This window comes from Heptranchias perlo, chromosome 4, assembly GCF_035084215.1.
Source record: "Heptranchias perlo isolate sHepPer1 chromosome 4, sHepPer1.hap1, whole genome shotgun sequence".
Classification (NCBI taxonomy): Eukaryota; Metazoa; Chordata; class Chondrichthyes; order Hexanchiformes; family Hexanchidae; genus Heptranchias; species Heptranchias perlo.
The window spans coordinates 34,284,548-34,311,439 of NC_090328.1; the positions used below are offsets into that span (position 1 = coordinate 34,284,548).

The window sequence follows — 26,892 nt, forward strand, 5'->3', positions numbered from 1 at the left end:
TTTGTACGGTAAAGGTGCTATATAAATGTAAGTTGTTGTAAATTGAGGTAAAGTTTATATTGTGTGTTTTCTAAAACTGGCTGTCTATGTGTGAGAGAAAGAAACATGTAGGCAGGGACTTAAAATATGATAGACCGTAGTGATTTACACATCTGTTGTATTTTTGCTTTTGTTCAGATTCCAAACATTCTAAGACACTGTCTCTGTGCTTTAGAGGAATTCAATTTGTGTGTTTTTGGAAATGATTTGAGAACAAATTAGATGATGATGTGATTTTCAACCAAACTTTTAAATAAAAGTTATTAACTTAATTTTTATTTCATTAAGAATGTGAAGTTGAGACTATCCCATTATTCACATTTAACCACTGTTTACCTAAGAATACAGCTAATGTGGGTTAATGAAATTCTAATTATTTGCTATTAAGTAGAAAATACTAGAAGCTATGTAGGCTGGGTTTTTTGCATATTGATCTAATACACAAACAATTTTGTTTTTCTTAATTTTTTCCCCCAAAAAATACTCTGTACCTCTTATCTCCAGTAGTTAACATGTATCTGAGATAATTTCTGGAATCATAGAATTATTCAAGTGAACCTTCTTTGTACTGCCTCGAGAGCAAATATGTCTTTTCTTAAGTATGGACACCAAAACTGTATGCAGTATTCCAGGTGCGGTCTCACCAATACCTTATATAACTGCAGCAATACCTCCCTGTTTTTATATTCTATCCCCCTAGCAATAAATGCCAACATTCCGTTGGCCTTCTTGATCACCTGCTGCACCTGCGTACTAACTTTTTGATTTTCTTGCACTAGGACCCCCAGATCCCTTTGTACTGCAGTAGTTTCCAGTTTCTCGCCATTAAGATAATAACTTGCTCTCTGATTTTTCCTGCCAAAGTGCAAAACCTCACATTTTCCAATATTGTATTGCATCTGCCAAATCTCCGCCCACTCACCCAGCCTGTCTATATCCCCTTGTAGGTTTTTTATGTCCTCCTCACTCTCTACTTTCCCTCCCATTTTTGTATCATCTGCAAACTTTGATATGTTACACTCGGTCCCCTCCTCCAAATCGTTTATATAGATTGTAAAGAGTTGGGGACCCAGCACCGACCCCTGCGGAACACCACTGGCTACTGGTTGCCAGTCCGAGAATGAACCATTTATCCCAACTCTCTGCTTCCTGTTAGATAACCAATATTCCACCCATGCCAGAATGTTTCAATAAGATCGCCTCTTCAATAAGAATCACTGGATTACCCCCAATCCAGTGATTCTTTATCTTGAGCAATAATCTTTTATGTGGCACCTTGTCGAATGCCTTCTAGAAGTCTAAATACACTACGTCCACTGGTTCCCCTTTATCCACCCTGTACGTTATGTCCTCAAAGAACTCAAGCAAATTTGTCAGACCTGACTTCCCCTTCATAAAGCCATGCTGACTTTGTCCTATTAAATTATGTTTATCCAAATGTTCCGCTACTGTCTCCTTAATAATAGACTCCAAAATTTTACCCACCACAGATGTTAGGCTAACTGGTCTATAATTTCCAGCCTTCTGCCTACTACCCTTTTTAAATAAGGGTGTTACATTAGCAATGACTAGACTCTAGCCAGGGGAAATAACCTCTCAGCATCTACCCTGTCAAGCCCCCTCAGAATCTTATATGTTTCAATGAGATCATCTCTCATTCTTCTAAACTCCAGAGAGTGTAGGCTCAACCTCTCCTCATAGGACAACCCTCTCATCCCAGGAATCAATCTAGTGAACCTTCGTTGCACTGTTTCTAAGGCAAGTATATCCTTCCTTAGATAAGGAGACCAAAACTGTACACAGCACTCCAGGTGAGGTCTCACCAAAGCCCTGTACAATTGTAGTAAGACTTCCTTACTCTTGCACTCCAACCCCCTTGCAATAAAGGCCAACATGCCATTTGCTTTCCTAATTGCTTGCTGTACCTGCATGCTAACTTTTTGTGTTTCTTGTATGAGAACACCCAAGTTTCTCTGAACACCAACATTTACTAGTTTCTCACCATTTAAAAAATATTCCGTTTTTCTACTTTTCCTACCAAAGTGAATAACCTCACATTTCCCCACATTATACTCCATCTGCCACCTTCTTGCCCAATCACATAACCTGTCTTTATCCCTTTGCAGACTCTTTGTGTCCTCCTCACAGCCTACTTTCCCACCTAGCTTTGTATCGTCAGCAAACTTGGATACATTACACTCAGTCCCTTCATCAAAGTCATTAATATAGATTGTAAATAGCTGAGGCCCAAGCACTGATCCTTCCGGTACCCCACTAGTTACAGCCTGCCAACCTGAAAATGACCCGTTTATCCCTATTCTTTGTTTTCCGTCCGTTAACCAATCCTCTATCTATGCTAATATGTTACCTCAACCCCTTATCTTGTGTAACAGCCTTTTATGTAGCACCTTATCGAATGCCTTTTGAAAATCCAAATATACTACATCCACTGGTTCCTTTATCTACCCTGCTAGTTACATCCTCAAAAAACTCTAATAAATTTGTCAGATATGATTTCCCTTTCATAAAACCATGTTGACTCTGCCTAATCATATTATGATGTTCTAAGTGCCCTGTTACCACTTCCTTAATAATGGCTAACTGGCCTGTGGTTCCCTGTTTTCTCTCTCCCTCCTTTCTTGAATAGCGGGGTTACATTTGCTACCTTCCAATCCTCTGGGACCGTTCTAGAATCTAGGGAATTTTGGAATTAGCACAGCCGCCAATGGTGGAGTGATTAAAATCGGAGATGCGCAAGAGGCAAGAACACAGAGATCTCGGAGGGTTGTAGGGCTGGAGGAGGTTACAGAGATAGGGAGGAGCAAGACCACGGAGGGATTTGAAAACAAGGATGAGAATTTTGAAATCGAGGCATTCCCGGACTGGGAGCCAATGTAGGTCAGCAGGCATAGGGGTGATGGGTGAATAGCACTTGGTGCGAGTTAGGTTACGGGCAGCAGAGTTTTGGATGAGCTCATGTTTATGACGAGTGCAAGGTAAGAGGCCAGCAAGAGAGTATTGGAATAGTAAAGTTTAGAGGTAACAAAGGCATGGATGAGGGTTTCAGCAGCAGATGAGCTGAGGCAGGGGTGGAGATGGGCGATGTTACGGAGGTGGAAGTAGGCGGGCATGGTGATGGAGCGGATATGTGGTCGGAAGCGAATCTCAGGGTCAAATAGGACGCCAAGGTTGAGATCATAACAACTCACTGCATAAATATTTTTTCCTCATGTCGCCTCTGGTTCTTTTGCCAATTACCTTAAATCTGTGTCCTTTGGTTACCAACCCTTCTGCCACTGGAAACAGTTTCTCCTTATTTATTCTATCAAAACCATTCATGATTTTGAACACCTCTATCAAATCTCCCCTTAACCTACTCTGTTCTAAGGAGAACAACCCAGCTTCTCCAATCTCTCCACATAACTGAAGTCCCTCATCCCGAGTACCATTCCAGTAAATCTCTTCTGCACCATCTCTAAGACTTTGACATCCTTCCTAAAATGTGGTGCCCAGAATAGGCCACAATACTCCAGCTAGGGCCTAACCAGTATTTTATAAAGGTTTAGCATAACTTCCTTGCTTTTGTACACTATGCCTCTATTTATAAAGCCCCGGATTCCGTATGCTTTTTTAACAAGCTTCTCAACTTGTCCTGCCACTGACCTTCAAAGACTTTTGTACGTACACCCCATTCAAAATTGTACCATTAAAGTTTATATTGCCTCTCCTCATTCTTCCTACTAAAATTAATCATTTCACACTTCCCTCTGTTAAATTTCATCTGCCACATGTCTGCCCATTTCACTAGTTTGTCTATATCCTCTTGAAGTCTGTTACTGTCCTCCTCACTGTTTAATACATTTCTGAGTTTCGTTTCATCTGCAAACTTTGACATTATGCCCTCTATACCCAAGTCCAGGTCATTAATATATATGAAAAAAGTTCCCAACACGAACCCCTGAGAGACACCACTGTTTACTTCCCTACTTCCCTCCAGTCTGAAAAACAACCGTTTACCACTACTCTCTGCTTTCTGTCTCTTAGCCATTTGCGCACCCAGGAAGACCAACCAATTACAAAAGGATGTTGGTTTCAAGCCCATACCCCTTCTAACCACTTTTCAAGAGAAGCAAAAATTCCTGACTGAAATTTGCTAATTGAAAATAAAAATAAAATTTATTAAGTCAGCCACATACTTAGTTACTGTTCCAGAGAGATAGCAGTCACATTTATCCATGGAAAACCGTAATTTTCCACGAACCAATTGTAAAAGAATTAATTCAATCTCTGCAAATTAGAAACTTACAAGCTGATACTGCCAGACGTGAGATACCCTCCCCCCAGTGCTGTCAGTACATGTAAGGAATGGTGATATATGTCGAGGTCAGAGTGGTGTGTGACTTGGAAGGAAATTTGGAGGTAATGGTATTTCTAAGTTCTTGTTGCTCATGTCCTTCTTGGTGTAAGTGGTAACAGGGCTGGGAGGCATTGTTGGAGTAAGCTTGCGGAGTTGTTGTAGTGCATCCTGTGGATAATACATACTACAGCTACAGTGCGTCAGTAGTGGAAAGGATGGATATGGAGTCCAGCGGCAGGAATGGTGATCAACTGGACTGCTGTGACCTGGATTGTGTCAGGTTTGAGCATTGTTGCAATTGTACCCATTCAGGCAAATAGTGAGTATGCCATCACACTCCTAACTTGTACCTTGTAGTTGATGGAGAGGCTTTGAGGGGGGTCAGAAGATGAGCCACTCATCACAGAGTTCCCTCTGTCCTCCTCTTATGACCAATTTGCTGCTATGCTTGTCTGGTTAAGCTTTTGACCAATGGTGACCCCCTCCCAGGATGTTAATGGGTGGGGGGGAGGAAACTTGGCCATGGTCGTGCCTTTGGGATCTGTTCATTGATATATGGATTTGCATGTTTAACTCAGTTGCCATAGTAGCTGATTGGAAAAATTGCTAGGTTGATGGATGTAGATAGCAGTTGACATTATATACCTTTTGACAAGGTTTAGCACAATAGGCTAATAAGATGGAGTGCTATAGTATTAGTAGGCATAATTTGGGTTGGATAAGGAATTGTTAGCATTCTCATAAGCAGAAGGTTATTAATAGCAGTGGTTCTGCATAGGAACAGTTAACCAGTGGTGTTAGGACCAATACTCTTCACCATCTTTATCAATGATTTGAATGAAATGGGTCATACAAAAATTTGTGTAGTTGTTAGCACCTTAGATAAAATAGGAGAACGGGCCTATGTCTGATGGATGTCATTTAATATAGATTTGCATGTGGTAGGGCGAATGCCAAGCACACATACACCATGCAGAGTTGCAAACTGAAGGCTGTTGAGCAGAAGACCTAGGTGTTAGTACATGAAATTGAAGAGCCACAGTCTCATAAGGCTATTTCGAAAGCAAACAGGGCTAGGGTGTATTGACAGGACGAGCAAATACAAAACAAATATAATATCCTGTGTAAAGTCTTGGATAGGTCTCAGCTAGAATACGGTGTCCAGGTTTGATCCCCTTCCATGGTGGGTGATATAAAGGCCCTGGAAAAAATTGCAAGGTGGGGGGTGCTACAAAATTGATACCTAGTTTAAAAGCCCTTAGTTTCCACAACAGGCTTAGAGAGCTGGGGCTTTTTACTCCAGAGAAGTGCAGACTTTGCAGCAATTAGATTGAGGTCTTGAAAAATAATTAAAGGCTAAGCTATTTGAGTTAGATAGGTTAGGGAAGACCAGAGCATAGGTATAAATTTTGTAAGCACAAAATTAGGCTACGTGTCAGGAAGTATTTTCAGGTTGTCAACCTAGGAAACAAGAGGCAATTTTATGCAGATTTGATATAAATGTTTGAAGGGAGCTGGATGAGTTCCTAACTGTGGCTGATATCACTATGTATAAAAATGTATATGTTTCTACCTCTCTATCTCTGTTTTTTTTTGTTTGTTGTTTTTTTTTGGTGATTTGTATATTCTGTGAGACCTGGCAGGTAACACCTGTCTGTCTGCACACTGATTGCCTTGGCAACGGGCAGTTGAAAAAACTGTCTGTACTCACCAAGCATTGTTCTGTGAATTATAAATGCGATTTCATTTCGAGGATTTCATTTCACATCGTTCACCTGACGAAGGGGGAAGCCTCCGAAAGCTTGTGAATTTAAAATAAAATTGCTGGACTATAACTTGGTGTTGTAAAATTGTTTATAAAAATGTAGGTGAGATATTGGGGTGGGCGGGGGGAGAAGAGAGATAATGTGTTTCTCAGACACTGTTGTCATCTACTTGAACTTGTTTGATCATCTTCAAGAGAGTGAGAGCGAGGAATTTCCCAGTCTTTTCCCCCCCTCACGCAGGAGTTTGCACAACTTGGTACAGACTCGTTCCTAAAAACTTGACAAATGATGTTCTGAAACAAGTATAGACAAAAGTGGGTCAGAACTTGCTGATTAAAGGGTGCAAAGCCAGAATTTCATAACCTGTCATTTCTTTTTACAGATGCTAACAAACCTGCTATGTATTTCCAATATTTTCTGTTTTTTTTTATTATGCTGATTTTACCTTCCCTATCTGCAGCACCACTGATAGCAGGAGACTGAGATTTAGATACTAGCCATGGTCCATCATTCCATAACATTGCATGTTGACACTAATAACTTGGTTAATAACTGAGTGACATTTGCAAGGAAACCTCAAACTTCAAGGTTTCCCCTCTTCCTCATGCATCATTCTAAAACAGATCAGCAAAGGAGGTTCCCATATAAGAAACACAAGAAGCCATCGAAATAAAAGACGTTTTTATTCACTATTCAATACAAAGTATTTACTCAACCCAAAAGATCCCCAAACATGTACTAATGGCTTATTCATTAGATGACTTTTTAAAAAAAAACATAATCCACTGCGCAAATGTTGTACTCCTCTCCTTGGGAGAGAAACAGTCACCTGTAAAAGAAAAAAATGGGATGTCAGTTTTTCCAATTCAAACATAGAAGTACAGTATGCAGGATGGGTAAAATCCTAGCAGAATTTGTAGCTTTCTGACCCATTTCAAAGCCACATGGCAAAACTTATCAGCATAATATTGTTTATGGAAAGATAAACCAGATGCAAGATATAAGGGTACTGCCAGCCATTTTGGCCCTGCCATGACTCCAAACTGGATTGTGTTACACACACATATATATATATATCCTAAACCCAGAACTCAGTATGAACTAGTTGCTGAACCTCAGACCTTCTTGGTCTGTGCAGCTCAGTACCATACCATATAGTGTATTTACCAACTTACCTATTGGGGTAGGTTTTCCACACAGATACAAAAAAGATGCTATACTGAGATAATTCCATGTTTGTTACAGCAATTGCAAAATGGATCAGTAGGAGAGTATCCCTACTTTGTCATGATTCATTTCCTTATTCAAGAAAATATAAATTGAAACTACCTAATATCCTGGTCTGTCTAGCTTATTGCTACAACCTGCACTGCCTTTACCCACAAGGCCTCAGCTTTAAAATTTAGTCTGGACACCACAATTGGGGCTCTACAATTGGCTTCAGTGCCCCTGGATTAGGCAGAAGAAAAAAAGTCAGCCAAGGTTCCTCATCACTATCCAGTGGCCCCTGCTGGAAAGTGCATATGTGGATGTTGGACGAGAAAAGAATCAGATTTGGTTCCAATTCCCTCCACGGTTGAATAGCTTGGAGATGCTCACCATCTAGGCTTATACATAATGAAGTATCAGAGGGTTGATACCTGTGAAACTGCATCCTAGTAAGACTCTATCTTTAGGAAATGATTAAAATATATAAGCTCACCATTCTAACAAATTCTAAGAGCGAGGACTCTTCCCCATGGCTGCTTCCATTCGCCCCTGCTTGAGACCCTACAAGGAAAAAACAGAATGAGTACCAGTATCAGTCTTGCCTTTATTTTAATGGAACGCTATTACCTAATCACATTTACTTCAGTAAATTAACTACGTTAAACCCATTTACATGAATTATAAAGAAGTCATTTCTTCATCAATACCATGTGGATTAAACGAGATTTGCCAAAGTTGTGTTCATTATTGCACAATTATGTAGGTGTAAAATATTGCACTCCCTTAAAAAAGGCAAATTTGACAGCATAATGTCCCTTGACGTCATCCAAAGATGTGGGGTCAACTTCCACATGGACACTGACCACACCCAACTCTACTTCACCACCACCTCTCCTAATCGCTCTACCGTTTCTGTTGTCAGAAGGCTTGTCCAACATCCAGTCTTGGATGAGCCACAACATCCTCCAGTTAAACATTGCGAAGACCAAAGCCTTTGGCTCTCAGCATAAACTCCATAACTTCGCCATCAATTCCAGATTCCTTCCTGGCCACTAGATTATGCACTCCAAGAGGTAATTTTAACTCCCCCAGGACGGACGGCCTGGGTGGAGGGGGGTTGTTAAAATTTCAAAAATTGAAAACCCGACCACAACACCCACTTTAATGGAGACAGTTTGGGGGGCAAGCAACAAACCAGCTGTCCAGTGGCAGGTCCCTAATTTAAATATTTTAATGCCGATGATTGCTTCAGATTTAACGCCTGTAGATGGGGTTTCCCCAGGGCTCAGGAAACCCAACAGCTGAAGGGAGGCGAGAATGGCCGGATCCAACAGGTAAGTGTCTTTCCAGCACTGCTTGTGGGCCAGTAAGAGCAGGAGTAAGCCCACCAAGCAAACCTATTAACCTCCCCGTGATCACTCCAGGCCAGCCGATCTAGTCACCCCCCCCCCACAATCTCTCCCTCCCACCTCTCCCCAGTTGCAGCCTAGTGCCGCAAACCTTCCAGCCCAACAGCCAGCTTCCCAATCTGGCTAGCTGCAGCCAGGAAACGGAGTTCAAAAATTTGAATCAGGTCATGCCGTTAAATTCGGTAGGACCTTCAGGAAACTTGTATTTCCAGGTTTCCTGGCTGCTTCACCCCCCCCCCCCCCCACTCTCTGTAAATATCAGGGTCCAAGTATCTGGAATGATGTTTGAACCCATGAACTTCTGACTCAGATGCAAGAGTACTACTGAGCCAAGGTTGACGCATAGGCTGAAGGAAGATACTTGGCAACAAGGTGAAACGACAAAAAAAAATAAAATCATACAGCGCAGGAGGCCATTTGGCCCATCGTGCATGTGCCAGCTCTCTGAAAGAGCTATCCAATGAATCACACTCCCTTGCTCTTTCCCCATTGCCCTGCAAATTTCTCCTTTTCAAGTATATATCCAATTCCCTTTTGAAAGTTACTATTGAATCTGCTTCCACCACTCTCAAGCAGTGCATGAATATGGCCATGATTTTTTTTTAAATTAAAACAAACAAAAATATGACATTTGAAAACAAACACTAATGAGGATTTGATGTTTGGTATCTCATCCCTGTCCAAACACTCCTAGCCTACAAGTCACATTGAGGATAGAAGGATGAGTATGGTGCAACGGATGTTGCAATAAAATGTTACAAATTTACTGAAACCAAATTAGAGCAGACAAAAGTCGACCTGATTTTTTTTTTTTAAAAGTTGTAAAATCTAATACTGTACACTTCTAGCACCATTGCTGCGTGAAAGCTGTTTGTTCTAGCCCTGGAACCTTATTGCACTTTTTGCATAAAGATGGATATCTTAAGTGACAATGTTTGAATTATCTTGATTCACTCAACATATACTTATTAAACTGTTCAGAGATCAATTATACACACCATTCCTGTAACTTATTTTAGAAAAATTGTCCAGATAAAAACTTAGGAACAAAGTTACTATAGAGTAGCAGAGTCAAAAATGCTCCCAATTATTAATTGTGCCCAGGATTCAGTGTGACTAGTCCCTGAGGCACTTCACCCACATGACCATTATTCACTTGTGAACCTAGACAGTGGGTATTATTTGACCAAGGCGGGAAGGGGGGGGGGGGGGGGAGGAAAATTACAACCAAGCCCAATCCTGTCCGCACCCAACATCTGCACATTGGTGATAACAGGAAAACTGGATAGAGATAGGAAGCAACAACCTTGGACAATTCCCCCCCCCCTCCCTTAAACAAAGATGTGGTGACACTCTTACTGTTGTCTCACTGGAATTCACCCAAAACAATACACAGGAGGGAGTCTAATGATCTGTATAACTCTGCTACTCACTGTACAAACTTGGTGAATCATTGGGACAACAACATTTTCTAAAATTCTTGGCTAACTGATGCATGGACACTAAAAACACTGGAGAAGATTACAGAAAAGACAAGCAAGGAGGGCAGAAAGTGAAGTATATTAAATTTACAAATACTTTTAAGTTGTTGAGTATTTCATTGAATGGATCACTGGCCTTATATACAGCTAACATAATTTAAAACAAAGTTTTTTTTTTAAAAAAGATTTTCTTTTAGATTGGAAATACTTACCAAATAATAACCAGTGTGATAGCCACTCATGTACCATGCGATTAACATGCTTCCTAAAGCTTCATCATCCTCATCAGTTGAATCTGGACCCATTGGAGGTGGAGGAGGAATTAACTAAAATTTGGGAAGAAGTAAAGTTCAGTTCACTAAAGTTGAACTTAAAATTTCCAAAAAAGAAAGTTCTCGTTCCTGCAATTCAGGATTCAAAAACAACACAAATCAAACTGACAATATCTTTCAAACATATAGATCTATCAGTTTAAAAATAAATACATATTAGGTTGTGTTCTATAGTATTGGTCAGATTTCAATATTTTTTTTAAAAAGGTAAGAAATCACCAGTCCCTCTGTCTACGTTCCTCAATAAAAAAAAGACAGGTACCTGCTCCCAGCCCACAAGTATAGCTCAAGAAAACTCTCCCCAAGGAAGATACCCAACATTAGGAGATAAGAGATGGGGATGGGGCAGAAAAGAAAAAGTGGCACCAATACATCCCATAACTTGTTAAAGAAAGCCCATCAAGAATTTAAATTGTGGGAACGGTTAAACCACAGAAGTTAGAATCCATTGAAGATTACACTATTTAGACAGCTTCCAGTACAATCATTGCGAAAGTCGAAGGCATTTTAGAAATGCTTTACTTGTAAAATTTTATAAGTTGAGATAATTTTATGTTCGTAGACTGAATAGATCCACAGTACAAGTCTCCTTGTGATGCAAGGAGACTCAGATGAGCAAGAATTGTAATCAAGTTTCATGCTTGTTAAACTCAAAGCAGCAACATACCATTGCTCTACAACTCAGCAGCACACTCTACACTGAGGAAAATGGCATTCATTTAGGCATAGACGCTACGTATACAAACTCGAATCAACAATATTTTTCACCTCCTCCATAGGACTTCAATTAGTTATACACAGCAGCCAGCCTAAGAGGTCTAACTCCACTGTCTGTTTAGTATTTTGGCACTGCATAACAAGCAAGAAACTCACTCACCGGTGGTCCTGCTGGAACTGCTGGTAACCATCCAGGTGGGAACGGTGGTGGACCATGAAACTTTGCACCAGGCTTTAGAGAACAAAAAAAGCGCTTACATTATGGAAATACATAGAAGGTAAAACAGAGTAACAAGCCATTCAGCCCAATCAGTCCGTATCAGCCTTTACCCTCCACGTGAGCAAATACTCCTAATCACATTTACTCAACTTGTTCCCCTATCAGTGTCTCCTTTTGCTTCATCCACTTGCTTGAGGAAGAAGTACCGTACACATTTTAAGAATTCCATCCCTTTTCTCCATTTAATCCTTCTCTGTCCCAATCGATTAATTAAAATCTCCCTGAGCAATAATCTTGTTCTTCCTACTCATCTCTCTAATCGGATTGCAGATTTCCTCTTCCACCTCCTTCCCACAATTTGAAGGTCTGTAATACAGCCCTACTAATGTAACAAGCTCTTTTTAAAAACCCTTTGAGCTCCACTTGCGTACCATTTCCTTGTCTACATTAGCCCTCTCTACAGCATCTATTCCTTCTTTAACCAATATTGCCAATCCAACTCCTTTATCTTTTCTATACTTCCAAAATATATTATATCTTGATGTGTGTATTTTCCCTTTCTTGTCCAGTTTGTAGCCAGGTTTCTGTTAATGCTATGAAGACTAGGCCTTGCTGTAAAATAATTGGTTCCAGTTCCCCCAGTTTATTTCCCACACTCAAATGTATAAACTATTTATTTATGCAGTAATAACATTTTTATAAAACTTAAGTACAGCTTATCCTACTGAATAGTTACTTGAATATCAGCCAAGAATTTCCACACATTAAGAACATCTGAACATAAGGATTGTTCATCTCATCACATCGCTCTCTCATCTAGGTCTACTACAAGATGCAATCTGATCTCCAAATTTCTGCTGAATCAAGAATTCAATGGAATATTTACTGCACCAAGTGACAGCCTACACCCAAGTCACTGACATTTTAATTTAATTTCAATTCATTCTTGCAATATAGGCATCGCTGGCAAGGCCAGCATTTATTGCCCATCCCTAGTTGTCCTTGAGAGGGTGGTGGTGAGCCGCCTTCTTGAATCGCTGCAGTCCATGTGGTGAAAGTACTTCCACAATACTGTTAGGTATAGAGTTCCAGGATTTTGACCCAGCGACGACGAAGGAACGACATGTCCAAGTCGGGATGGTGTGTCACTTGGAGGGCAATTTGAAGGTGATGGTGTTCCCATGCACCTACTGCCATTGTCCTTGTCCTTCTAGGTGGTGGAGGTGGAGAGTTTGGTAGGTGCTGCGGAAGCAGCCTTGGTGACTTGCTGCAGTGCATCCTGTAGGCAGTACACTGTATGCTGATGGTGGAGGGAGTGAATGTTTAGGGTGGTGGATGGGCTGCCGATCAAACAGACTGCTTTGTCCTGGATGGTGTTGAGCTTCTTGAGTGTTGTTGCAGCTGCACTCATCCAGGCAAGTGGAGAGTATTCCACCACACTCCTGACTTGTACATTGCAGGCGGTGGAGAGGCTTTGGGAGTTAGGAGGCGAGATACCTGCTGCAGAATACTCAGCCTCCAACCTGCTCTAGTAGTCATGGCACTTATGTGGCTGGTCCAGTTGAGTTTCTGGGCAATGGTAACCTCCCAGGATGTTGATGGTGGGGGATTAATCAATGGTAATGCCAGTGAATGTCATGGAGAGATGGTTAGGCTCTCTTGTTGGAGGTGGTTATTGCCTAGCACTTATGTGGAATAACAAAATTAATATCTCCCAGCTTGTTTTGCACAAAATGTGAACATATTCCCTATTTTTTTTTGTTTTAAAAACTTAGTTCCCTTTCCCTCAATCTTTTGCCAACTGAAGAACCACTAGCTTTAGCTTTCTTAACCATTCCATGTAGCTCAATGATTTAAAAACTGAGAGTCACCCTTACTGCCCTTTTCTGAATCCTCTACAACACCTCTACAGTTTGAGTAAATACAGTGATCAGAACTAGGCAGAATATTTTGCATGTAGTTCAATAATGCTTTAGAAAGTGTTAGCAAACGTACCAGGTGGTCTCAAGTTCCATTCCCACTGTGTGGAGTTGGAAAATCTCACCTGGGGCACTACAATTGACCTCATTGCACAAAAGCTACAGATAAAAAAAAAGCATGAGGGGATAGGAGCAAAAGAGAGCAAGGGATAGGAGAGGGCAAAAAAAGGGAAAGAGCAAAAGAGAGTGAGAAAAAGGGGAAAAGAACAAAAGATTGAGGAAGAGAAGAGCAAAACAGAACAAAAAAAAAAATCACAGGATGAGCAGCAAAATAATTAGCAGAAAAAGCAGCAATGAGGATCAAAAGTTTGACTGAAATCCTCCAGTTCCAAGACAAAGTAGAAGCACACATGCAAAACATGAATTGCTGAATCTTTCCCCAACATAGCTAAATTTCCAGAGCAAATTAAATAAAGGAACATGATTTTAAAAAAATTAGGGAACGAGGCAAGAGAGGAAAAATAAAATACATACACAACTACAATAAAATCTACACTAGACATTTCTATTCATGCACTTACAAAGCCAAATCCTGGCATTTGTGGTGGTTGAGGGGGAAGACAGTGGTTCCAGGTAGCCTGATCCATTGGTGATTTTGATTTGGCTTCATTTGACTGGCGGGATTTATATACAGGTGAAACAGCTTCACTCTCATCTGTCGATTGCTGGCCAACACCATTTTTCTAGGTACAAATAGATAGAAGAAAGCGAATCTTAACTAGTACGGCCAGATCTTGATTATATTCGATAGATAATTGCAACTCAAACACAAGTTATTATTGCTCACCTGTTTTGGAGACTCACTCTCTGCTTCAGAGCTATCAGCTGGAACCAGCTCCAACAGATTCTGCTCCTCTTCATTTCCATAACCAGTGTACATCACAACACATGTCCCTTTCTTTTCATTAACAGACTGAATGGTCGCTGAGTACATGTTGCCATCTTCAGACCACACTGCATTACAAGCATCACCAACCCGCCACTAATGGGACGAGAGAAATCATGTACTTTAAATAGCAATTTCTCTAGTGTCTTTATTTACCCCTTTGAGTACAATATAATACTACACTGATGATAGCAGTACTTCTATCAGTTGGGGGAAACTGGTTTTTGAATTTGAAGGCAAGTTGAAATCCAAATGCCTAACAAAAACTCATTCACAACCTGTTGACGCCTGGATTAAGTGGCCAATTGTTAACACAAACAAGCAATAGTTTGAAGAGACCTTAAATGGAATTGGTAACTCGAAAAAAAAAAGTTTTTAACCCTCAAAATTCAGGCCTGATACCAACACCACTCCCATCCTGCAATTGCTGGTACCTTTTGCACAATAGTGCATATTGTTAATGTGGATACTGTTTATGCACAATTGTGCATACACAAGTTATAGACTTTAGCTCTATTTACTTGTAAAACTCTAGAGCAACAGCATCAGGATTTTTTTTCAAGCTAAACTAAAAAGAATAACCTTATATTCTGTATAAATATTTTAAACTTAAAAATCAAGTGCTGATGTCTTCGGAGGGGCTGCTGGCTTGGAAGAGTTGGAACGGAGATAATCTATATAGTTGGTATGAAGTTATTCCTGGGTATTTGACTATCTTTATTAATGTTAATTCAACTCCAGCAGTAGGATTCAACAAATTCTTAAGGCTAGTACTCCCAATGATATTATCATACATATGCACAACACTTAAATGAGATTCTTTAAAACTAAGTCTTCGACTATTATTTAATTAGTTTTAAAGCAATCACCACTCTCTCCTATTTCTCCAAAAAAATAAACCTGACAGATCCTTTAACCCTCTAAATTAAATCTAAGTGACCCTACAACAAAACTATTCTACCTTTCTATCTGGATGCACATTACTCTTCTTCCTGTTTTTGTTTCTCTTGTTTTTTCGTTTTGTTCCAGTTCCACTGCACTCCTTGGCATAAGGTTGAATATATTCACCATTCTTCAGGGCATTCTGAACAGAGAAACAGATGAACATAAAATCAAAAATATTCCAGAAAAAAAATCACTGGGACAAATATTTGCAAGAACATTTTATTAAAATATTTTATTAAAAATATTCTTCAACTCCTAAAAAAAACTCTCAAACACAAATTAATAAGAGTAGAGATTCAACTGTGTCACATATTGGAAATTTTAGCAGGCTGAGCTCAGAGTAGTTGAATGCAGTTTCACATCCACCATTGGAGTTTTCAGCCTCCAGAGAGTGCAGAGACCAGGCACTTCCCAGAGAGGAAAAATACAAATCTTCTGCCTGTGAAGTCATGCAACAGTAGGCAAGAACAACATCTCATCTGATTTATTGTTCTAAAATGCAGAGCTCAAGCCATTTTGTTGAATAGTATTAGATCATCTCCACATAAATGCTATTTTGCATCCAGTTGATTTAATTTAGGTTCACATTATGTTTTGGGATTTTTGGCCACTTTTTTTTCCATGGAAAAGATTTGGGAATGAGCTATACTTAAGTCTTGTGTTCTAAAACAGTGAATTTGCACAGGTTTAGAGGAAAAAAAGACTTCAGACTGAAGTTATGCATTAAAGCTAGACGAGCCAGATTATGGAATGTCTATTCAAACGGAGACAGAGACAGAGACAATCAGGATCAGGGGTTTGGTCCCAGGCCAATTAACCAGAATAGTCCCTCTTCATCTTGAGAAAAGCAGATGTTTTCTTTAAACCCACACCCAAAGCAGATGGGAGAGATAACCAGTTTCACCAAAAGGCCTACTGGCAAAACAATTAACAGGAAAGAAGTCAGGGAGACTGCCCTCCGACTGACTGGGAACACAGAAAGGACAATGGGCGACATGGGCAGTCAGCCAGCTAGATCTGGAGAGGAAGCCTGGCCTGACTAGGGGAAACACACTCAATCTCAAACACACAGCCAATTTCAGAAGGTTGACCAGAAAAAAGTTGTGAGCCAGCCAATAAAGACAGTGTGGCATATCTATTACTTCTCCTGTTCTCGAGGAGGATTTTGCAAGATTTGTTCACTGTTATTCTGCACCAGATGTCTGGTCTTGCCTCATTACAGTATTTCAGTCCACCTTCAGAAAGATTGGAAAAGTGAACAGTAGGGTATGTGCAAAAGAAACTATATGCAGTTCAGATCATCCTATTGTTACACCTCTGGGTTACACTATCATACATTTAGATATTAGGCCCTATGAGCACATTCCTGAACCCAAGTCCCTCGGACCACCTATTTGAGTGACTAGCACCATTGTTACAGAATATCTAATGCAGGCCTGAAACTTAGAACACAAATTTAAAACACAGAAGGTGGTTATTTAGCCCACTGCTGTACCAGCTCTGATACAGCAATCTCATTGCCCCATTCTCTCCCCATAGCCTTGCATCTGCCTCAGTTTCAAATATTTATCCATCCAAGAACCAATCACAAACAGAATTTAAAAATCAAGTGCGCACACTACTCGAGTACTACAGTTCAGACTTCAATAGATCACGTCAAATTACTGGTGACCATTCTTCCCTGTAGATTTCAACAATTTTATGATTTCTAGATTTACCTTAGCTAAAAAATTTTAAGTGATCGATTTAAAATTTAACAGCGATATTGAAGCTGGTAGCTACCAACATTATTGTGGTTACTAACCGAGTGCTCAGCCAGCAAGAATAATCTAATCAATTTTAGGGCCAACACATTTTCAAAGTATAATACTTCAAAAGCATTTTTGAACAGCAAGGCTTGAATTTGGATTCATAAATATCAATACAATTTGGGAACATTTTGGCAAGTTTAAAAAGGTTTTATCCTGTACTGTGCTGAGTTAGCTCTGAACCAATGTACGGAGGCCAATTATAACTTCCTTACTGCAGCTCTTTATAAAATCAGCTAACTTTCCGAACACCAGTGATCAAATATACGACTTTCACGAACTGTATTATTTGGTTATCCATGAGCCATCAGGGAAAGAGAATTTTCAAGCTGATATAAGTACCCATTGAGACATAAATAACGGTGGATATGATGGAGTGACAAAAGGAAGATACAAATATTCTCCATCGCTTCGAAGAAAGTATATTTGAGTGAATTCTAGAGCTCAAGATGATGTATTTCAGTATTGGGAAATTAGCACTGTTCCATTTCTTAGTACCCAATGTCAACATCAAACATTCCCAGGCCTGATATAAAACAGTCAGAAGCAGAGTGAAGTCCCCTCTATTCTGTCTTAATGTACCTTAACATCAAGAGAACAACCATGATTACTACATCATGAACTTTTTCAATTATTTTACCCTGATGAGATTACCAATTACAACAGCTTTTGCCTAGTGTATGACTCCACTGGGAACTCACTATCCAAATTCATTTTACACAGAACCTTTCCTTGAAAGAATCAATTAAGAAAAAACTTTGTCACATTAGGCTGTATCCAAATTGAGGCCCAGAGATGAATGGGCAATTCTAGCTTAATGCAATCCCCCTCCATAGCCAAGACACTATTTATGTTCAGTAACTATACACTAGCAGACTGGAAATATTAAAGAATTAAGATACAACTTCTTACACATTGGAATTTTACTCTCACATTCCAACCATGCAACATGAAGGAAATTGATGAGAAAGTATTGCTAAAAAAAACTACCAAAGAGACATAGAAAACATAGAAAATAGGAGCAAGAGTAGGCCATTCGGGCCTGCTCCACCATTCAAAATGATCATGGCTGATGGTCTAACTCAGTACCCTGCTCCTGCTTTTTCCCCCCATATCCCTTTAGCATTAAGAAATATATATATCTCCTTCTTGACTACATCTAAATGACTTGGCCTCCACTGCCTTCTGTGGTAGAGAATTCCACAGGTGCACCACCCTCTGAGTGAAGAAATTTCTCCTCATCTCGGTTCTAAATGGCATACCCCGTATCCTGAGACTGTGACCTCTGGTTCTGGACTCCCCAGCCATCTGGAACATCATCCCTGCATCTAGTCTGTCTAGTCCTGTTAGAATTTTATGTTTCCATGAGATCACCTCTCATTCTTCTAAACTCTAGTGAATATAGGCCTAGTCGACCCAATCTCTCCTCGTACGTCAGTCCTGCCATCCCAGGAATCAGTCTGGTAAATCTTCGTTGCACTCCCTCCATGGCAAGGACATCCTTCCTCAGATAAGGAGACCAAAACTGCACACAATACTCCAGATGTGGTCTCACCAAGGCCCTGTACAACTGCAGCAAGACATCCCTGCTCCTGTACTCAAATCCTCTTGCAATGAAGGCCAACATACCATTCGCCTTCCTAACTGCTTGCTGCACCTGAATGCTTGCTTTCAGCAACTGGAATTGTGGAATTCTCTACTCAAGACAATAGGTAACTGGTGAAAAAAGTACAATAAGTGAAAGTATAAAAGGCCATTCCAATGAACACTGATGAACAGTGTCACCTTGGTTCAGTTATTTGTACTCTCACCTCAATCAGAAGGTTGTGAGTTCAAGCTCCACTTCCAAGACTTGAGCACACAAACTGACACTCCAGTATAGTACTGGGGGGAGTACCGCATTGTCAGAGATGCCATCCTGTGGATGAGATGTTTGACATCTATCTGAACAGACAGACTTCTGTTTGAGACCGCATTGCACTATTCAAAAAGTTCTTCTGGTGTCTTACCCAACATTCTTCCCTCAATTAACACCACCAAAAACAGTGACTGCTTATTCATCACATTTACTGTTTTTTGGTCCTGGCAATGTACATGTTGACCACTATGTTTTCCTACATAACAACAGTAACTACATTCCAAGAGTAATTCATTGGATGTGAAGCACTATGGGATGTCCTGAGGATATAATAAAGGTGCATAGAATTTGTGATTTTCCAACAGTTACTCAACATTGAAGTAGTGACCGCACATTTCATGGAATCTGGCTTGTCCTCTTTTCCAATCTGGTATTCCTTTCCAAAAGCACAATGTACCTATAAAGGCAGATAGGAGTGCTGAGTTAAATTTATCAAACCCAAGGTGGCACAACAATTGGTCTCAATGTGGCTGTGCTAGGAAGAGGAAATCATCTAGGGTTTCCGCTCTTGATCATTATCCAATAATTTTTGATAGAAAAGTGTACATATGTGGATGTGAGGTGAAGATAAGTTCTGTCTCAGCTGTGATGGCCCCTTATGCCCACAGAACAGTGCATGACTCAATACCTTTAGGAAGAAAATGGGAGAAAACTGGCAAAGACAAAAAATAAAGGACATTTAATCCAGGAAATATTAGTGGTAGCACTCTCATCTCCATCAGAAGATCACAGGTTGGAGCCATCTCCAGGACCTAGGCATGGAATTTATGTTCAGTGCAGAATTGAGCATTGTCAGAAGGGCCATCTTTTGGATAAGATAAGATATTAAACTAAAGCCTGTCCAAGTGAGGATTCATAGCACCATCTTTTGAAGAGGAGCACTTGGTGTCCTGGCTCACCATTCATCACTCAATCAAAAGCAGATTAACTAATCATTCATCTCCCTAATGTGTGTGGGACCTTACTGTGTACAAGTTGGCTGCCACATATGCTTACAAAACTAGTGACTACACTTGAGAGTACTTCATTGGCTGTGAACTTTCCTTTTTTTTTGGGGGGGGGGGGGGTGGGGGTGGTCCTGAGAATCTAAAAGGCGCAATTTACACGCAAGTTCTTTCTTTAGTGTAACCCACTGTCTCTTCCTCAAAAATACCTTCCAATCCTCAACTCGAACAAGACGGTTACAGACATTATTTGTTGCCCTTTTCCTACACTGTAATTTTGATTAAATCGTATGGAAGTAAAACTTTAGAAGTGAATGAGAGGTAACTGGTCATCCAAAAAGCGAACACCGAGCATGTAGAAAGAGAGAGAAAGAGCAGCCGGAGGTTTGAGCCGCTCCCGATGAGTTGATGAACGAGGACTTACTTTGAAGGAGGTCACCGCCTTGTCGTAGGCTTTGATCAGCGCCGTGTCATCCCAGATATCTGAGTCGTCGCTCTGAAAGAAGAAAAATGACAGAATGAGCCGCCGGCTGAACGGATCGTCCGGAACTGTTGGGGCCGGGGGCCGGGGGCCAGAGCTCGGGCCGGGCCCTGGGATCGGTCTGCAGCTCGGGCCCCGCATGTATGTATGTGTGTGTGTATGTGTATGTGTGTGTATGTGTTGTTTGTTTGTTTATATCGGTCACCCAGTGACCGCCCGGACCCGGTTTACACGGAGGGAGGCCGCCATTACCTGCCCGAAGCCCCGTCTGAACACGGTCTCTCCCACCTTGTTCTCCTCCCCCATTCTCAGGACCGCGCCGCACAACTGCGCTTTTAAGGGAACGGCGCGGCTCCTGACGTCATCAGACAGCGACCGACACTGTTGAGCTTCGCTTTAATAGGCGGAGGGGGTTTCTGGCGTCCCAATAAAGCGGCCAAGGGGGCTGCTGATTGAGATATTGGGACGTCCCACCATTACCACCACTCAGGGTTCTGGGCCCTGATTCTCCCTCTTATTATTGTTATGTGAAACCCGCCTGCTTGTGCGGTGTTTGTCCAACACTGAAGACGGTATTAATTCTCTTCCAAGTCCCTCACAACTGCACACTCTAACTCCCAGCTGCCTGGCCTTTGTCCCTCCAATCCCCTCATACCTTTGCAGCTATCGATTCGCTCAACCTCTCCCTCACGTCTATCTTTAATGCCTTTGTTCCCAACAAAACCTTAGCTGTCATTCTCCCACTCTTTGCTCCATTAACTGAAAGGGGCACAAATGTGAACATACCTGGCACACAACTGGCTTAGCCATCCATCACGAGCTTTGGCTTGATCACATCACGCTTTACCAGGCCTTGCTCTCCTACCAAAACCACCCACTGCTCTATTGTCACCTCTCTGCAACTCTGAATTCCTCCCACAACACTGGAATGACCCTAACCAAAGTCAGAAAAAACAGTCTGTGACAGTAACTGGTGCATTATTGTCCCACGACCTATTGAGCCTTCCAATCGATTGCATCATCCTCTTCCAATGCCTCTCTATTTTCCAGCACAAAGAGGCTGCTCGCACTTGGTTCCATTCTTACCTATCTGATTGGAGCCGCAACATCTCTACCAATAGCTTCCCTTTCCACTCCCACACCATCATCTCCTGAGTTTCCCCAAGGATAGCTTGGCCCTTTCCTCCTCTTCACCTACATTTCCCATTAGCAAAAAATCCACAAACATGGGATCAGCTTACACATGATGATCACCTCCATAATATCACCACCTCCGTCATTACCTCAGCCCATCCGCCGCAGAAACCGTCATACGTTTCTTTGTCATCTCCAGACTTGACGAGTCCAGCGCTCTGGTGGCCAGCCTCCTATTCTCCACTCTTTATGAATTCCAGCTCATCTAAAATTGTGCTGCTTATATTTCTATCCCACACTAAGTTCTACTTGCTTGTCACCTGTCAGCCTTGGCTTAATGGTAGCACTCTTGCTTCTGAATCAGAAGGTTGTGGGTTCAAGCCCCACTCCAGAGACTTGAGCATATAATCTAAGCTGCTGCTTCAGTGCAGTGGTGATCGGCCTCCAACAGTACAACACTCTCAATGAGACTTTAAATTGAGGTCCTGTCTGCCCTCTTAGGTGTACGTAAAAGATTCCATGGCCTTTGTCATATCCTAATATGATATGTAGGTTGCAGGTGAGTGGCCAGGCTGGTTTTAGTCTTATTCTTTGAAGCATATGCTAGGCCACTTCAGAGGACAGTTAAGAGTCAACCACATTGGTGTGGGACTGGAGTCATGTATAGGCCATACCATAGCACATTTCCTTCCCTAAAAAGGACATTAGTGAACTGGTTGGGTTTTTACGATAGTCCGACAGATTCATACTCATTTTAACTGATACCACCTATTTATTCCAGATTTATTTATTTTAAACTGAATTCAAATTCTTAAACTGCCATGGTTTGAGCTCCCTGGATTATTAATCCAGGCCTCTGGATTACTAGTCCAGTAACATAACCACTGCACTTCCATACTCTGAATTATTATACAGTTGTCTACTTTTAGATGACAAAGCTCCCTCAATAGTTCAGTTGGCATGTGTACTACCCAGTGTGGAATTGAGTAATACAAACAGGAAAGCCCCAGGTTCTACCTCTGGTCTGTGCTGAGTTAGTAGGTCTCAGCCAGAAGGGGTGCTAGAATTGCCCTTAGCATCCATAGATTTAGGAAGAAAAAAAACATTTCAACTAGTGTTCCCATTCTAGATTGCCATCCAGTAACTCCTGCTGTAAAGGGTGCACATATAGACATTGGATGAAGACAGGACTGCTGTGAGGCATCCATGAATGAACAGCCTACCAACCTTCACTGTCTGAACCCACACATGAAAAATGGCCACTTAGGCAAGGTAACGGAAAGCTTGACTCTACGTCTTCAGGAGAAGCAGCAAGAAAATTAGACGGTGGAAATGTTTTTTTTTAAAAACTCAGGAAAAAGTAAAACTTTCATAAAAATTTGCCTTATGGGGTTGATTACTTAAAATATAAATGAAATTTATTTAGCGACATTATTTTCATTAATATCAATTTTTACAATATCTAGCTATTTATAGTAAAGAACTTATAGTTAAACATCTTAGAATTCTGCAGTGGACTATCAAAGTCTAAGAAAAACAGCACAATTGATATTATAAATAGTCATTTATTTTAGAAAGATAAGCAAAATGAACAAGTGTTTTTTTTAAATAATGGTCACATAATAAAAACACATTGTCTGAATACATTAGTTTTACAAAACTTGGGATGGTTTAGCGAAACACCATTAATTTTGGTCACAATTTAGTGAGCACCAGACTTGCCTAATAACTAATAGCTTGTAACATTTCTGCACTCTTTAAAATAAACTAAAGAGTACTCACTGGCATTAGGAAACACATTGACTCCTTTCTAATGAATATTAAATGCTTCAAAAACAAAGATGAGATCAACTTCCAACAAATCAACTTGCACGGAGAATGACAAATCAAACTTGTGTGGAGGTACACTTCAGATTCAGCACAATCAAACCTATAATTACAAATTTGGCACTCGACAGCCATACCAATCTTGGTCAAGGTTCATTGTTTATACAGATCAGATTTCAATGGTCCACCCACAAAAAATAGAAGTGCACTGAATCTGTTAGATTGCAAAATATTAATTTCAAAAATTTCTCTGTCTAATAAACACCCACCTTGTGTTTCTGCATGAACCGAAACTGGATTTGCATCAGTGGATAACAGATATTTCAAAACATCATCATAAATTACATTTTCCCCTCCCTGTCTGTTTCAATAACATGTTGCCTATTCAAACTTAAATGCACTTCCCCAAGACAAAAGGAACAGTGTAAGCAAATGGAGTTCGCTACACCAACCTAGTAGGTAGCATCAGTCATTAACATTTTGAAAATGTCAATGCAGTAAGGCTGCTTGAAAAACAATGTGTGACTAAACAAGAAGCATTATAAATACACTATTCTTCATAATCTCTGGAATGATGAGTGGCTTTGAAAGAATAGATTGAGTGTAAACTCATAAGTGCTAGAAGAAAAAAGGCTAACCAGTGCCAAAACCATATTTAAACCATGGGTTTTATATTTATTAGTAAAACAGGAATCAATTGTATAAAAGTGGTAATTGAAACCTACTTTCCTCAAATAAACATGTGTAATTATACAATATTAATTTTCTATAGGTAGATTCTTTGTTTTCAGCTTTAATTTTGTTTAAATTTCCCAGAATTGTTTTATTTTAGGTTTCAAAAAACAAAGCCCCGATTCTCTTGTGGATAAAGGCATTGCTTAGTATAGCACTAAATCACAGAGACTGGAATTCCCCAGATTCAATTACCAATCTGTGCAGAGTTAGCTAATCTCAGCTAGAGGTGCTACAATTGGTATTAGAGCATCAGGGTTGGGACGGGAGGAAATTAGGATTTCCATTCCGATTGTTATTCAGTGATTCCTACTGTATGTACTTGTTTGTCAGTCATAGAGAACAGGATTGGGTTTGGCTATAATGCCCTCCATGGTTGCTGCAAGAAAGAAAGAAAATTAAAATAAATCCAAGTGAAAATAAGGGGAGAAACATTAATGTTCCATTTTCTAGGTGAAACTTGAGGATAATTCAACAAAAACTTTAGCACATCTATTTCACTGGATATCTTTCTCATGTTTTAAAAATAAATTAGAAAATAGTAACACTGCAAGTACATATTGTTTTTTCTTTGATGATGCAGTAGAGAATAATGCATCTGAAAGGGACATACAAAAATGGAGGTTTCACTAAATTCAGCAAACTGGCAAGTTTGTCAATTTCTTTCTCCCCTTCGCACTCTCATGAAGGTGCTGACTCAGGCTGGGCTTCATGGATGTTAGCAGACCGCAGATCTTGCCCAAATGGCCATTCTTCAGTACTAGCTGTCTAGGCTTGTACATGATCAGCTATTTGATTATGGGGCATGTAAGCCAATTTCAGTCCGCATACAGAACAAGCAATTTCCAACAAAGCTAATTGAATAGGAAAACTAGCTGATTTTCTCATTCCCTGGGAACACAGGGGCCACTTGTAGCACCTTTACTGCTACCCCAGCTAAAGTTAGCTAATTCACCACAGTAGAGAGATTCTTGGTCATATGGTTCAGAAGAACACTGTGCAAAACATTTACCAACTGAGCCAGAGGTAAATCCTAGATCTGTCAATTTTCAGGTGAAAATCAGTAAAATCTAATCAGAAACTATCCTAAAATTTGTAAAATTATGAATGGAGAATCAGTAAAAACTGAAAATAAAGAAGTTTAACAAATAGGTAGTTTATGTCAACATCAGCATGACCAAGACTTACTCACTCACTGTTCAAGTATGCTTGAACTTGGCTTAAAATGAAATTTATATAATTGACACTATTGTAAAACTACTTATTTTAATAAAAGCTATAGTTGTAAAGTTTCAGGCCAGAATCACATTTACCAGGTTAGGTGTTGTATGAGCAAAGTATATTTCAGTGAATGAGGCTCCTAGATATGGATACAGATATTTCTTCAATGAAAGTTAAAATATAGTTGGTTATTCATTAATCTAATATTTTCTTTGACAGTCACTGAGGATTGGATTGGTTGTGAATACATCCAGGACAGCAGTGTAAGTTATCGTGAATAAAAATATCACACTCCACACAGAAGACGTTCTGGCATACATTGCAGATGTAAATCTGTAGGAAAACAATGAAAGAATCAGACAGTAATCTTAAAGCCATGAAAGCACATTGGCTAATTTATTTTCCTCAATACCACATACCATCCCTCATCTGGAAGGTGAAGGCGCAGACCGAAAATTCTGGTACTATCGTCAGTACCACTATTTAGCCATCCACAAGTATGTGGGGGTAGTTTGTTCTCCCATTTCCCACAGGGATGCACTCTGATTAACTGTGTATCATTTGACTTAATGTATCATGGGAGAACCACGTATATAGTGTCCATTTCTTTATGTATGAGCCCTGACAGCGAATGTCAGCAGCCTACAGAACTATCGAAGGCATCACACCTGAGCTCTCTCCTGCCCTAACCCAATAGCCACATACACACTTCCAGCAGGGATTACTGGATAGTGGTGCTAACAGTAATTGTAGCAGCCAGCGGCTGCCCTGGTTGAGATTAGCTAATTCAGCACTGACCAGGGAACAAAGCAGTGGTCTACATGGCTTGATACAACACCAAGTAGTGTTTGTAACCACTGAGCTGTCAGGAAATCTTTATGTTTCACCCTTTTTTTAAAATACGGTCACATCAATGCTTTTTTTAAAATGGTGTGGTATGCAGCAGCGGAGGAGATCAGCAATGTTACAAGGGCATCCCTAGAGTCAGAGCAACTGCAGAGTTAGTTCAATATGAAGTACTTCCCTATAAACACTGTAAATATATTTCATGATTTTTTTTCTTGCACAGGAGAAATTTCAATATTCCGTAGTAAGAAAGAAGCCTACTGGAGAGCTACCATGTTAGGTCAGCCAGCTGGAAAAGGCCTAGCCAAGTAATTTATTTGGTAGGTCTATCTTCAGCAGACTGTCACAGTGTCAAGTGGGGACTGGCATCCCGATATTTAAAATTAAATAAAAAGTTCAGTACCGGACTGGACTCAAGTATTTACAGCAATTATTACTCTCCTTAAGTGCACCACTCCTTAATTTTGATTGGATTTCTGTTCATCTGAATTTTAAGTAGGTCCACTGATGGAGAAGCTGAATTTGTTTTAAATAAACTACCAATTCACCCAGGTAGTCCAATATATTGATTATATTTCATAATAAAACTCAAGTCAAGATCATTACTGTAATAATATAAATGTGTAACTGAATCATTCACT

The 26,892-nt window shown here is 40.3% G+C and overlaps 2 protein-coding genes across 6 annotated transcripts in view; both read right to left on the reverse strand.

Annotated features, from left to right (window-relative positions):
• Positions 1–6,826: 6,826 nt before the first annotated feature.
• smn1 (survival of motor neuron 1, telomeric) lies at positions 6,827–20,854 on the reverse strand. Its single transcript, XM_067982757.1, has 9 exons — positions 20,744–20,854; positions 20,435–20,506; positions 15,357–15,479; positions 14,297–14,491; positions 14,031–14,192; positions 11,471–11,542; positions 10,474–10,587; positions 7,865–7,932; positions 6,827–6,991 (listed from the first exon to the last, which is right to left on the reverse strand). Exons 1-8 carry the CDS (start codon positions 20,795–20,797, stop codon positions 7,879–7,881), a joined length of 846 nt encoding a protein of 281 aa, XP_067838858.1. The 5' UTR covers positions 20,798–20,854; the 3' UTR covers positions 6,827–6,991; positions 7,865–7,878.
• A 2,322-nt stretch (positions 20,855–23,176) lies between these two features.
• gtf2h2 (general transcription factor IIH, polypeptide 2) overlaps positions 23,177–26,892 on the reverse strand; it is a 52,081-nt gene continuing 48,365 nt past the window's right edge. For 4 of the 5 annotated variants that reach the window (XM_067982760.1, XM_067982761.1, XM_067982758.1 and 1 more), the window contains one exon: positions 23,177–25,738. In XM_067982760.1, coding sequence (XP_067838861.1) covers positions 25,625–25,738 — 114 coding nt within the window. In that variant the 3' untranslated portion in view covers positions 23,177–25,624. The remainder of the gene's footprint in view (positions 25,739–26,892) is intronic. The other variant, XR_010962656.1, reaches the window with a different exon arrangement.